Consider the following 12,708-nt stretch of genomic DNA (forward strand, 5'->3'; position numbering starts at 1 on the left):
GGTAGTTTTAGAGTTTGAATTCTATTTATGCACATTTCAAACAATAGTTATATTTATTCCATATCAGTTTTTACAAAAATCTGGTCTTAGTAGCTTATGACTTGTACTACCAGTTCTGGGATATTACGACTAGTGAATTTTAGGTCGTGACATTCAATTTGATATCTAAATTGTTATTTCTATCAAATTCTTAATGTATGTTAGGCTTACCTAATCTTAGAGACTAGGTGTCTAGAGGCGGATCCACGTGGAGGGGCATGGGGCACGTGCACCCATGCTCCTCTCCTTAGGCTGTGTATCACAGGGATATTTTTCGGATAAAGTACTTAATTTTCCGCGTGGGAACCCATGGTCAAAAGAGCATTTGGTGTAGTGGTAGCTTTGTGCACCATTGACCCGTAGGTCCAGTGTTAAAATCCCACTTCTATATATTCCATCTCTTATCCATTTTTTCTATTTCCTTTTCTATTTCTCTTTTTCGTTCTTTTCTTTTCTGTTCTGTTCAAATCTCATGCCCTATCTTTCTTTTTTTTTTTTCTTTTTTTTTTCCATGTATTCTTATATTTTTGGGTTCACCCTTTGATATATCCTTGAATAATTTTTTTATTTTTATTGGATTCTTTTCTGTGTTTTTTTCATTCTATTTTTTAGTTCAATCATTGAGTTTCAAAAACTATAAAAAAATAAAATTTAAATCATTTTGAATCTTTTCAATTTCAAGTTTCCCCTTTTTTCATTTATCACTTTCTTTTTTATTAGTTATTTAATTTTAATATATTGAGCTTAGTACTTGTAACCATAAATAATGATGCTATTATTGATAGTTCTCCAAGGTAAGTTTTAGAGAACCAAATCAAACGGTGGTTGGATAGTGGTGCACCCATCCTCCTGAAATCCTGGATCTGCCTTTGTAGGTGCCATCACGACATCCTGAGGTGGGAATTTAGGGTTGTAATAGTTATCTCCTGCAACTCACATAAGAAATAATATTCAAACATTACTCAAAACATGCATTTTTCATCATTTATCAATATCTATACATTGTAATCCGCCATAGCTACTGAGTTTAACATGAATTCAGAACAAAGTCATGGAAGAATAATTTTAGGAAAAAGTTGTGACACAACTTACTTTTCTTTCTTTTTCCCCAAACACAGAACTTATTCAAAACCATAAAAAAGAGTAACAAAAAGAGCCCAACATAAGGAAACCACACAAAGAAACTGTATTTTCTGCAAGCTCAACACTAAATTTTCAATATAGTTCTCGTTGCACTACTAAAAAAAAGTGGTTTGGGGGGTGGGGGAATCAACTACCAAAATCGATTGATGTTGGTCGGTAATTGATAAAAATTGATCGATTCGTGGCGGTCGGTAATCGTGCGGTCGATAGAGCCAACCGACTGACTTCAGTAGGTATTTTCTGATCAATTTTGGTTGGTCAATAAAATTTCACAAATGACCAAAAAAGAAAAAAAATGTCAAAACAATCGAACGAAGTCGATCAGTTTTTTCTGGCCAAAATCGGTCGATATTTTTAATTATGTAGTTAAAAAATGCACCATTTGAAAATCGAACCGGGACCTGTACTGTAGCAGGATACTATTTTACGACTAGACTATTGATTCATTTTGGTTTAAGACTTTATTTTATTTTATTTATATTCTTTAATTGCATTTTCGTGCGAAAATAACCGACTAATTTCGGTCGGTTTTATTTAAAAAAAAATAAAGATGCCGACCGAAATAACCGTTCGATTTCGGTCGATTTTTGAATATTAATTTTTATTTATTTTAAATAAAAACCTGACTAAAGTTGGTCGGTTCCTTGAAAAATAAATTTTGCGGGATGCAAAAATAGTTTTTCCGCAATTTTGTGCCAAAACAAACGACCGAAGTTGGTCGGTTTCCTAAAAAAAATTAAAAAATATAATATTTTGAAAAATTGACCGACTTTGATAAGTTTTCTGCCCGATTTTTTGACCGATTAAAATCGGTCGGTTGGCTGCGATAAGTTTTGACTGGATTTCTAGTAGTGTTGGAAGTATTCTCGATTCCATTGATAATGGTTGGACCCAAAATAATTCAATCGGGTAATTGATGAATCATACCACATAGTTCAGATGTTGTGGCGAATGGACGCTGCAGATGGAATATGCTCACTAATATGTCCAATGTTCATGCTGCAAATATGAGGGAGGCTATTCTTTTTGGAACAAAAGGATCAAAAACTTTCGCGGCGAATACTTCCATAAGTTATACAGAGATATTATAGTAAAAAAAGTACGGGCTAGTTATTTTTCGGATTAGTAATTGAAAAATATCCAGCATTTGCAAAGTTATTAAAAATAGCCAATATTTTGCTGAAATACGGAAAGTTCCAACATAATATGTTGGATTATGAAGCTCTTGCGTATGCATTTTCAGCATATTATGTTAGAACTCCAATACACGAAAAGTTCTAGCATAATATGCTGGATTATAGAGCTCATGCATATAAACTTCCAACATAATGGAACTCCAACACATTATGAAATTTCAGCATATTATATTGGAATCTCATATGTAGAAAAATCGAACTGAAATATTTCTAGATTTTTAAGGTGTTTTTGAATTTTATATTTACATGAAAAAGTGGCTACTTTTTGATTATTTTAGAAATTATAACTAATTTTTAATTACAAATTGTAAATCTGATTTTTTTTCCCGATATTATATATGCCATAACTGAAAATGACAACCAAGCATTGGATACATAATACAGGTTTTTGGATACCGCGATTATGTTTGCCAATCCATCAAACCAAACATGTCCTAAATAGTCATAAACAAAGTTATGCAAGAATAATAATATGATAATTGTCATACCTACTAATAAATATAAATATATAATATAGATATTGTGGTTGTATTGCTCATTTCATTAGAAAAGGGATATATGATGTATAATATAAAATTTTGCAATGTTATTCTTGTTCTTAAATTTAATAAAAATTTAAAAGATGAATCTAAGGTTGTTCTTGTTTTAGATTTTTTATACTCGTAAAATTATTTCATATTGGACCCATATATTTATCCCTTAGCGAAATATCATTCGCATTTTTTACCCTTCAGAAACAGATTTTACACTAGACAAAATAGTTATTTAATTATTTTCCTTATATTTAAAAATAAATCTTTAATTATTTTCCTAATATTTAGGACTTACCAGAAATTATCCACTACTTATGACACTACCCTACCGAGTGAAGATCTTTCTTCGAAACGTACAACCATTTTTATAACAACTCCATCAGTTTTGTTCGCCGTTGGATCCAGAACTATACATGGCCTGATTCCCATAATACCAAAGATATATAGGCAACTCAGGAACCAGCGTTCGGCTGCCCTTTTTTTAATAAAAAAATATACCTCATCCTCGTACATTCAGACAAAATTGTAGCTTTTGTATTAAAATATATATACACATATCAAGCTTTTATCAATATCAAATTGTACTATTTTAATTCTACAAATAAATAATCTCATATTACATGAATTTTTATTATTTAATACTTAGACTAATATTTTAGAATTTGAAATCAGCTTTAAATTTATCTCTTTGTATTTTAAATGAATTTTTATCATTTAATACTTTGACTAATATTTTAAAAAATTTGAAATCAGCTTTAAATTTATCACTTTGAATTTCAGCGTTTGTATCTTATAAATCAACACCGTTGACAATTATTCTTAGCAATTTACGTGTATTTTTTCGACTGTAGTTTACATGTACTTACTTTTAATATTTTTTTGCAGCATATTTGGCATTTTAGTAAATGCATTATAACAAACTTAACTAAATTGTTCATCGTTGCGAGTCCAATTATTATAGATTTAATTTTGCACCACTTTAATGTCCATTACAATTTTATGAAATTCATTTTTGTATACCAATTTTAATCGGTTGATGCGGCAAATATGTATGACAAAACTATAATTTAAATTACTTTCCTAATATTTAGAACTTTAAAATCAATTAAAATTATAGTTATTAAGTTTTTTTTATTGAACTAGGTAAAAGTTCCTAATATTTAGGGCTTTAAAATTATGATTTTTTTCCCTTATTTGGATGATTTTGTCCAAGAAATTACGTGGTAGAGGTTTTATAATTTTGTTGAGAGTAAACATTAGCGACATATAATTTAGTTGTTCTTTGTATTCCTATTCTGGAGTTACAGGAAAGAAAAGTCTCCTTGCTCAACCCTATGTCCCTTTCTATTCTATTTATCGGGTAGCTAAAAATAGAACAGATCTAGGATGTAATATTGTGCTATTGTATCCCTTGGTTTTGTTTTTTTGTTCTACGGGCATGAATTTAGACACTAAGTTTTTATTATCTTATTTTCATTAGTCTTTTATTTATTTATTTATGTAAGAAGCTATATGCAATCATCATAAGATATATATATATATAAATTTCTTTTTCATACTGTGTTAACGGACATAAAGGGCAAATGAAAGACTACGGATAAGACTTTATATAAAATAACATTTGATGCATTCCGCTGTAGAATTTGGATGCATGGTTATACGTTTTGGACAGAGAAAAAAGTACCCCATCACGAGAAAGAGTAGATTAATGGATTCTATTTCGCGATATTCTTTTTAATCTATTGCAACAATTCATATAGTATTTGCTAGCTATTGATTAAGGAATAGACTTTGCATTTTGCTCTCCGAGAAATAGATCATATTTGTATCTTTTAGAATGAACTCAATACTGTACAGCTTATCAAGCTTTTTTAGATTAACTCTTAAATCTTCAAGGGTTATATGTTCTAACTTAGAGGAAGAACGAAAACTTGTGAAAATTAAAAATATAAAATTATAAAATTGAAAAAGTTATTACGTCAAATATATTGATTGAGATGATGGAGAACTTCTATGGGATAGAGTTTTGTCCTTTATTGATTAATTAGCTAAATAGGATAAAGAAAAGTCATTTCAAAAAGTTATAATTTTATTCAGCTTTCATTTTATAATACAAACATAATTTAGAAAATAAAATGTATGTAACTCTCTTAAGATTTTATATTCAATAAAATACAATACACGCTCAACGCACGTATCCTAAAACTAATAACACTAAAACTACTACATGTAACATTAGGGACAAGATTATACCGGCTTTCTTCATCTTGGAAACGAAACATCAGCCAAACGTGTCCAAAAATAATAATATCAATTTTGATATCAGGATTATTTTCTGATTGTGCTAACCAAGTTAAAAGTATGAGAAATAAATATTGTAGATAAGAATTAAGATCAGACATCATTATTATTTATTATATTATACTAGAAATAATACTCCTATTAATTAGCTATATTAAGTGAAGACGACATTTTCTGAATGCGAACATTTAAAACGTTTTCAGACATTTAAAACCTCGAATGCGGAGGCAACTAGTATAAATGAGCGATCCCACATTTTCATAATTCATAGTCACCGTCAAAAATCCCCATTTCACCACTTCCTCCTCACTTTTATCTCTTTCTGGTGTTGTGCTATTGTAGAAATGCAGTCGTTACCTATCTCACACCGGTTGTTTCCGGCCACCCACCGGAAAGTTCTGCCACTCGCCGTCTTTTCTTGCCGGAGCTCAACTTCTTCACTTTCGCTTCGTGTCCGTACACTACAATGCCGCTGTCTTCACTCTTCATCTCTAGGTAGTAGATACCCCCACTCTCTCAAGTAATAATGTCTCTACTTTTTTTTGAATAAAAAAAGAAGTAAAATTGTCTGTACTGATGCTGTTTTAAAATTCATAACAATCTTATTTCAAGTTGAGTTTCACGAATGTTTTGTTCTTCAATTTATTTTTTTTTGAGCATTTCTTATTGCTTGGGAGCTGCGCTGCTTTGCTACGTACGATATGTTTATGTGTGAGAGAAATTTTTGTTTTCCTTTTTTTTTTTTTTGGTTTCAGTTATGGATGAGGACAGGTTCATTGAAGCTTCTAAAAGCGGAAACTTGATTCCGCTGCAGAAAACCATTTTTTCTGATCATTTGACTCCGGTGCTGGCTTACCGGTGTTTGGTGAAAGAAGACGATCGTGAAGCTCCAAGCTTTCTCTTTGAATCCGTTGAACCTGGGTTTCGGGGTTCTAGTGTTGTAAGGGGATTTAAAAATTTGACTTTAATTTTTACCGCTTCTTATTTACTTATCTTTTGGTTATTGATTCAATAATTAGAATGATGCTAAACGTCATAGTTGGTTTTAATTTCTTAGGGGCGCTACAGTGTGGTGGGGGCTCAACCATCTATGGAAATTGTGGCTAAGGAACACAATGTGACTATATTGGACCACCACACTGGAAAATTGACCCAGAAGACTGTCCAAGATCCCATGACGATTCCGAGGTGTATTTCTGAGGAATGGAAGCCCAGGCTTGTTGATGAACTTCCTGATACCTTTTGTGGTGAGGATTTTGTTTTCATTAGTTGCGGTATAAGTTTTTGGATGTGAGGAACTGTTTGTTTTCCTACTTTCGAGAAGGAATAATAACTGTAGGGCTCTCAATTAACAGCTAAATTTCACTGGATACACAAATATGCTTAGTATAATGGTTTGTGTTCAAAATTAGTTTTGGGTTTTTTGTCAACTGGTGAACTATCGGACTATGAGGTGCGCTATATAATATTTAAAGCTGCAAATCCTGCTGGTTTCCTGTGGAACTATAATTTATGTCAACATGCGTAAGTTGCTACTGTTTATGCAATAAATAGCATTAAACTTTTATGTTGGCTGTATGTTGAAAGGAAAATTAGGTTGTAATGATGAAAGTATTTGAGGCATGGATTCAAGGGCAACTACCGCTAGCTCTCCATTTATTTAGAAACAGTGTCTAAGGTGTTAAATTTATGGGCTTTTCTTGCCTGGAAGCGATTCATGATGCTAGATTCCATTTTGATCCAAATCAGGAAGTTTGGATATTGATGATTAACAGCTATGGTTAAATTACCTATCCCCCCCCCCCCCCCCCAAACCACAAAAAAAAAAAGATTGTTATGGTATTCCAGACACAAACTTAAGTGACGGGAGCTCTATGTCACTTGTAATATGGTGGTATAACTATCTGAGTTTTTTGGATGTTTAATGTCACTGATTACATGTATTTCTATGTGCATGCTCATGAAGATCATCAGAGCATTCCTTAATTTAGAAATCTGCCTTTCCTGCTTGTTTTTGTCTTTATACGAGATCACAAGCTTGTCATGTTCTAAAAATCTCAAGCATAATTAAGCGGGTCATGTTGTGATAGTCATAAATATTTCCGCATGGCTTGTCAATGTGTGGGACTTGGGGATCTAAAATTTGTTGTAGTAGTTAAATAGTAAAGTTAGATATGTATGACATCTATGCGGAAAAAATGTTGCACTTCTGGATATGTTCTCTAACAGTATCCATAAATCAACTCCCCAATTCTCAACCAACTCCAATAATTTTAAATGAACTGTTTCTGTTTGGAGCTTCCATATTATTATTGGTCACTCCGTTCTGTTCCATCTCATTACGGTCTCGTTGATGTCATTTTGCATCAGTGTTCAGTTGTCCTTGATAATTTATGAAATATTTGAGAAGGCTACTACACCTTGAGTTCCATGCACATCTGCTGGCATGATATCTTGGTAATCATAAAGGAGGATTATTTCTAACGAACGTGGCTTAAGTTGGTATTAAATATGAGATAGGAAAATATATTTTTTTGATATGGAGAGATGATATTTATTCCTGTTCTCTAGGATTTATTTATTGGAACAGTGGTTGTCTGCAAGGAGGGAATATCAGTATAGTGCTTAATTTGCACGAGTTGCGTATTCTTTTTCAGGATTTGCATATTACACCTAATTCCTAAAGTAAAAGAAGAATAATTATGATGGATAAAAGACTCATTTACATTTTCCAATCTGCAACTGTACTCTATTGATGCTATTATATACAGTTCCTCAGAATCATATTCTTCTCAGAAGGATATTACATGTGGTGAGGTGACCGGCATCATAATAAGTACACATAATAGTGCCATTTATTGTAATGTACTGCATTTTTAATAATGTCTCTGAGAAGAAATATTAATTCAATGTTCCTGTTATCGTTGCTAACAGGTGGATGGGTTGGTTATTTCTCATATGACACAGTTCGGTATGTAGAGAACAGGAAGTTACCATTCCTAAGGGCTCCAGAGGATGACCGGAACCTTGCAGATATTCAACTAGGACTATATGAAGATGTCGTTGTGTTTGATCATGTTGAGAAGGTATTTTCGTCCAAATAAAGGTTGGAAGAGCTCTTGAGTGTTACTTATGAATGGTCTCTTATTCTTTTACCCATTTTAGTTCTTATCCAGCCTTTTCAAAGTCAGGCTAACATCTGACGTTCTTGATTTACTTGGCGCATATAAGAATCAACTTTTACAGGATGATTGCTTGTGTTAAAGTTGAACCACATGTATGATTAACTACTTTTCCACTTAGGACATAATACAAACACAAGCAATTTAAGCATTATGAATGAACACATACCTCTGTTTTCCTTTATTATGCACATGTAGAACATTTTCAGCAATTAATGACACATCTTTATAGTTTTTCATATTCTAGAATCACCAATTTGCATTAGATTTCTTTTCTTCCTCGCCTTCTTTGTTACTGTTTCCATGGCGCTTAGGAATTAATACTGTCAACTTTTCGTTCCCGCAGAAAGCACATGTGATTCACTGGGTGCGGTTGGATCAGTATTCATCTCTTCCTGAGGCATATCTTGATGGGAAGAAACGCTTAGAAATATTAGTATCCAGAGTACAAGGAATTGAGTCGTAAGTCCTTTTTTGTTTTTCTTTATGCATTAAAACTAGCAATCCAGCAATATTATTTGCTTATCCACATCTAAGCTTATTTTTATTCTTTAGTCCAAGGTTATCTCCCGGTTCTGTGGATTTCTGTACTCACACATTTGGACCTTCATTAACCAAGGGAAACATGACAAGTGAGGAGTACAAGAATGCTGTCTTACAAGCAAAGGAGCACATTGCTGCAGGAGACATATTTCAAATTGTTTTAAGTCAACGCTTTGAGAGAAGAACATTTGCTGACCCATTTGAAGTCTACAGAGCATTAAGAATTGTGAATCCAAGCCCATACATGACTTACATACAAGTCGGTTCTTCTCTTTCACTGTGAGTAAATATCTGATCTCGGTTGCCTGCTCCAGTTGACTTACTATGTTGTCTTTTCTATATCAGGCCAGAGGCTGTATTTTAGTTGCATCGAGCCCGGAAATTCTGACACGTGTGAAGAAGGTAACAGTGATGATCTTGTTCTTCTCAAACATTTAACCTTAGATTTAGCTTGGGCATTGCTGCTTTTCTTACGGCATATTGGAACCAGGGTCCATAGTGTCTCCCTTGTTTTCTGTTCACACATTTTAATTCCTTCTTAGTTTTTGAGAGTTTGTAATGTTTATATACATCATTTGTTCCAATGACAGAGAAGAATTGTTAATCGACCATTGGCTGGGACAAGCAGAAGAGGGAAGACACCTGATGAGGATGTGATGTTGGAAATGCAGATGTTAAAAGATGAGAAACAATGCGCAGAGCACATCATGCTGGTTGATTTAGGACGAAATGATGTAGGAAAGGTTTATTACTGACCATTCCAGAATTTTTGCATCACCAAGAGCTTTAATATATATCTTGTTCAATGAGTGGCAGAGAGCCTTGCTTGGTAAAAAATTAGAAATAGAAATACTAAAATTATTAACTGCTTCCTTTTTCTGCCCATTTTTTTCATGAAATGCTAACATAGAGGGTGTCATGCAGCATGAATCATCTGCTTCTGCTACACTCTTTAACATTCTAGCCATACAAAATGCAATGTCCGTCCCCCTTATTCTTTCCTGTTAGTTGTTACCTCTCTTCTATGACAGTGTGAGTATCTTCTGTTCCACAATATACTTCAGGTAGAGCCCTTTTCAACTGTGATAGAACCCCTCGGCGTTGGTTGTTTCATGTAAATACAACAACTGAACTTGGGTGCCTCTTTTTTTGTTTCCTGAATATGTTTTGACTTGCACTTGAAAAATACATTGGTTACCCAAATATTTCCTTTTCTTGCTATAGGTGTCAAAACCTGGCTCTGTGAATGTTGAAAAGCTCATGAGCGTCGAGCGGTATTCCCATGTGATGCACATAAGCTCCACGGTGAGTCCATATTTGATTTCGTCCGAGGTCATACTGGAATCTAAATTGCCTTTTGATGTTCTTGTTGGACTCTAATTTTCCTTTACATTCTGCTCATTCCCGAAAATGCAAATAACATGGACAAAAGAGACCCAACAGGGAAAGAAAAGAAATTCCGAATTGATGATACTTTGATGGTTCATATGTGACTATCTCTTATGTTGCAGCTACTGCCTGTGTGTCAAATACATTTGCCTGTGCGTTGGAGCCTGTCTGCATGCATCTCATATTTTTTATGACAGTGATATCTGAGCGAACTTGTGCGCACCTCGACTATTCCACTGAGTACCTGCTACTTCGTATCAGTACAAGTAGTAGGTAAACTCTGCTCCCAAGGCTTAGGCAGGTAGCAAGAAAGCACCTAGTATTTTTTGCCTCCACTGGAATTTGAACCTGAGACATGAGGGTTCTCCTCCAACTTAAGTAACCACTAGGTAACCCCCCTGGATGCCCTGCATCTCATATATGCTGTTGAAACAAAGTAAACAAGCTCAAACGTAACCCAAGATATGTAGAAGTGGACTCTAAATTCACACATAGCTTCAGAACTTTGCATTTATAGAGGATCAACTAGAGGCAATAGTGAACAAATACTCCATGTCAACAAAGGTAAAAGATGTGTTGAATATTCTTTTTTCAATCAAGAAAATATGCAGTGTATTACATCTCCCAAAAAATGATCTTTGGTTGTTCCATGTGAGGCAACATCTGACTTCCTACTACTTGGAGTACCTGGATGACATTTATGAGCATGACTACTTACAGGAATCACATTATGACATTTTCTTCACCACAGGTCTCTGGAGAGTTGCTTGATCATTTAACCTGTTGGGATGCACTACGAGCTGCATTGCCTGTTGGGACCGTCAGTGGAGCACCAAAGGTTAAATTCTTGACTTTGAATTCGCTGGTCTTTCATTGTTGATGGAATTTTAGTTTCAAGTTATTACCTTCTCTTAACAAACGTGGGAATATAGAGGCGACGTTACATTCTACACTGATACTTGCTTAAAGTGAAGCTGATCTATATCTGTTTGTCCTACTACGAGGACCAGAGGAAGAGTTCCACTGATTTCCAATTTATCAGCAAATCAACATGATTTTGAAAGACAAGAAAAGTCCAACTTCATTTTCTATATTTAACTAACAAATTTGTACACACGAGAAAGGTTTCAAGTCCTGCTCTTTGTTCATGTATCGTGCTATGATCCAGGTAAAGGCCATGGAGTTGATTGATCAACTAGAAGTAACTCGGAGAGGGCCTTACAGTGGTGGGTTTGGAGGCATTTCCTTTTCAGGGGATATGGACATTGCACTAGCTCTAAGGACGATGGTATTCCTCAATGGAGCTCGTTACGACACAATGTATTCATATACAGATGCCAGCAAGCGTCAGGAATGGGTTGCTCATCTCCAATCTGGGGCTGGAATTGTGGCTGATAGTAATCCTGACGAGGAACAGATAGAATGTGAGAATAAAGTAGCCGGTTTGTGCCGAGCCATTGACGTGGCCGAGTCAGCTTTTGTAAAGGGAAGACACAAACCATCAGTCAAGATAAATGGTTCTGTGCCAAATCTATTTTCAAGGGTACAACGTCAAACATCTGTTATGTCGAAGGACAGAGTACATGAGAAAAGAAACTACCGAATATGAAGATGTACATAAATTCTAAAGTGGTTTTCTTGTTCAGTTTAATCTTTTACTGGATTGAGACTGTAGTTGCTGAAGATAGTTGTTTAGAATGACCTTCATTTTGGTGTTCCTGAAAGGACAGTGCATGCACATATATAGCAAATTGATAAAATGTTCAATCCTTGTATGCGGGTGAGAATCAATGCCATCAGCAATTTGGAAAAGCTCCTTGCGACGCTGAGAACATTTAACACTTCCTTGTCTTTTCAAACTGAAACACTGTTCCAAATTTTAAGGAACCTACATTCAGCTGACTTCCTTTATAAATTAATTAATACTGTAATTTAGTTTTGTGTGCATGTGTGAGTGAAGGAACCGGAATCAGACTACCTGAGAGAAATTATCAACCTGGGGGTATGAAACCTGAAAAGATATATATGTTTTTGTTTTTTGAAAATCGCGGTGTCGGAATACTTGTGTGTGATAAAAATTGTTGATCTAGAGAAGTAAAAATACGATAACAAATTGTTGCTATCTTTGTTATGTATAAAATATTATTAAAAACTGTATAATTATATTATCGGGTTGGTTTGGTTTCGGTTTCACTTTTTTAGTTAAAACCAAACCAAACTAATTATGGTTTTTGTTGATTGACAAAAGAAATTGTCCCACATCGGTGGATGAATTCATTTGGGGGAAAGTATTTTCCTATAAAAGGAGGCCTAATGTTTAGGATTTAAATACACCTTTCATTTGCCTTCTTATATTCTTAAGGCATTTGTATCTTCTTTCTT

General features: G+C 34.1%; 1 protein-coding gene across 1 annotated transcript; it reads left to right on the top strand.

Annotated features, from left to right (window-relative positions):
- Positions 1-5,434: 5,434 nt before the first annotated feature.
- Positions 5,435-12,272, top strand: LOC107794054 (anthranilate synthase alpha subunit 1, chloroplastic). The gene is made up of 11 exons (XM_016616508.2): positions 5,435-5,707; positions 5,968-6,152; positions 6,270-6,459; positions 8,147-8,298; positions 8,741-8,856; positions 8,950-9,196; positions 9,283-9,339; positions 9,528-9,680; positions 10,162-10,242; positions 11,078-11,164; positions 11,495-12,272. Exons 1-11 carry the CDS (start codon positions 5,557-5,559, stop codon positions 11,933-11,935), a joined length of 1,860 nt encoding a protein of 619 aa, XP_016471994.2. The 5' UTR covers positions 5,435-5,556; the 3' UTR covers positions 11,936-12,272.
- Positions 12,273-12,708: the final 436 nt, after the last annotated feature.

This window comes from Nicotiana tabacum, chromosome 6 (genome assembly GCF_000715075.1).
Source record: "Nicotiana tabacum cultivar K326 chromosome 6, ASM71507v2, whole genome shotgun sequence".
In the NCBI taxonomy this organism is placed as follows: Eukaryota; Viridiplantae; Streptophyta; class Magnoliopsida; order Solanales; family Solanaceae; genus Nicotiana; species Nicotiana tabacum.

Coding starts and splice junctions, on each gene's coding strand:
- LOC107794054 (XM_016616508.2), top strand. CDS start 5,557: ATGCAGTCGTTACCTATCTCACACCGGTTGTTTCCGGCCACCCACCGG. Junction 6,153..6,269: donor GGTTTCGGGGTTCTAGTGTT/GTAAGGGGATTT, acceptor TTAATTTCTTAG/GGGCGCTACAGTGTGGTGGG. Junction 9,681..10,161: donor GACGAAATGATGTAGGAAAG/GTTTATTACTGA, acceptor TTCTTGCTATAG/GTGTCAAAACCTGGCTCTGT.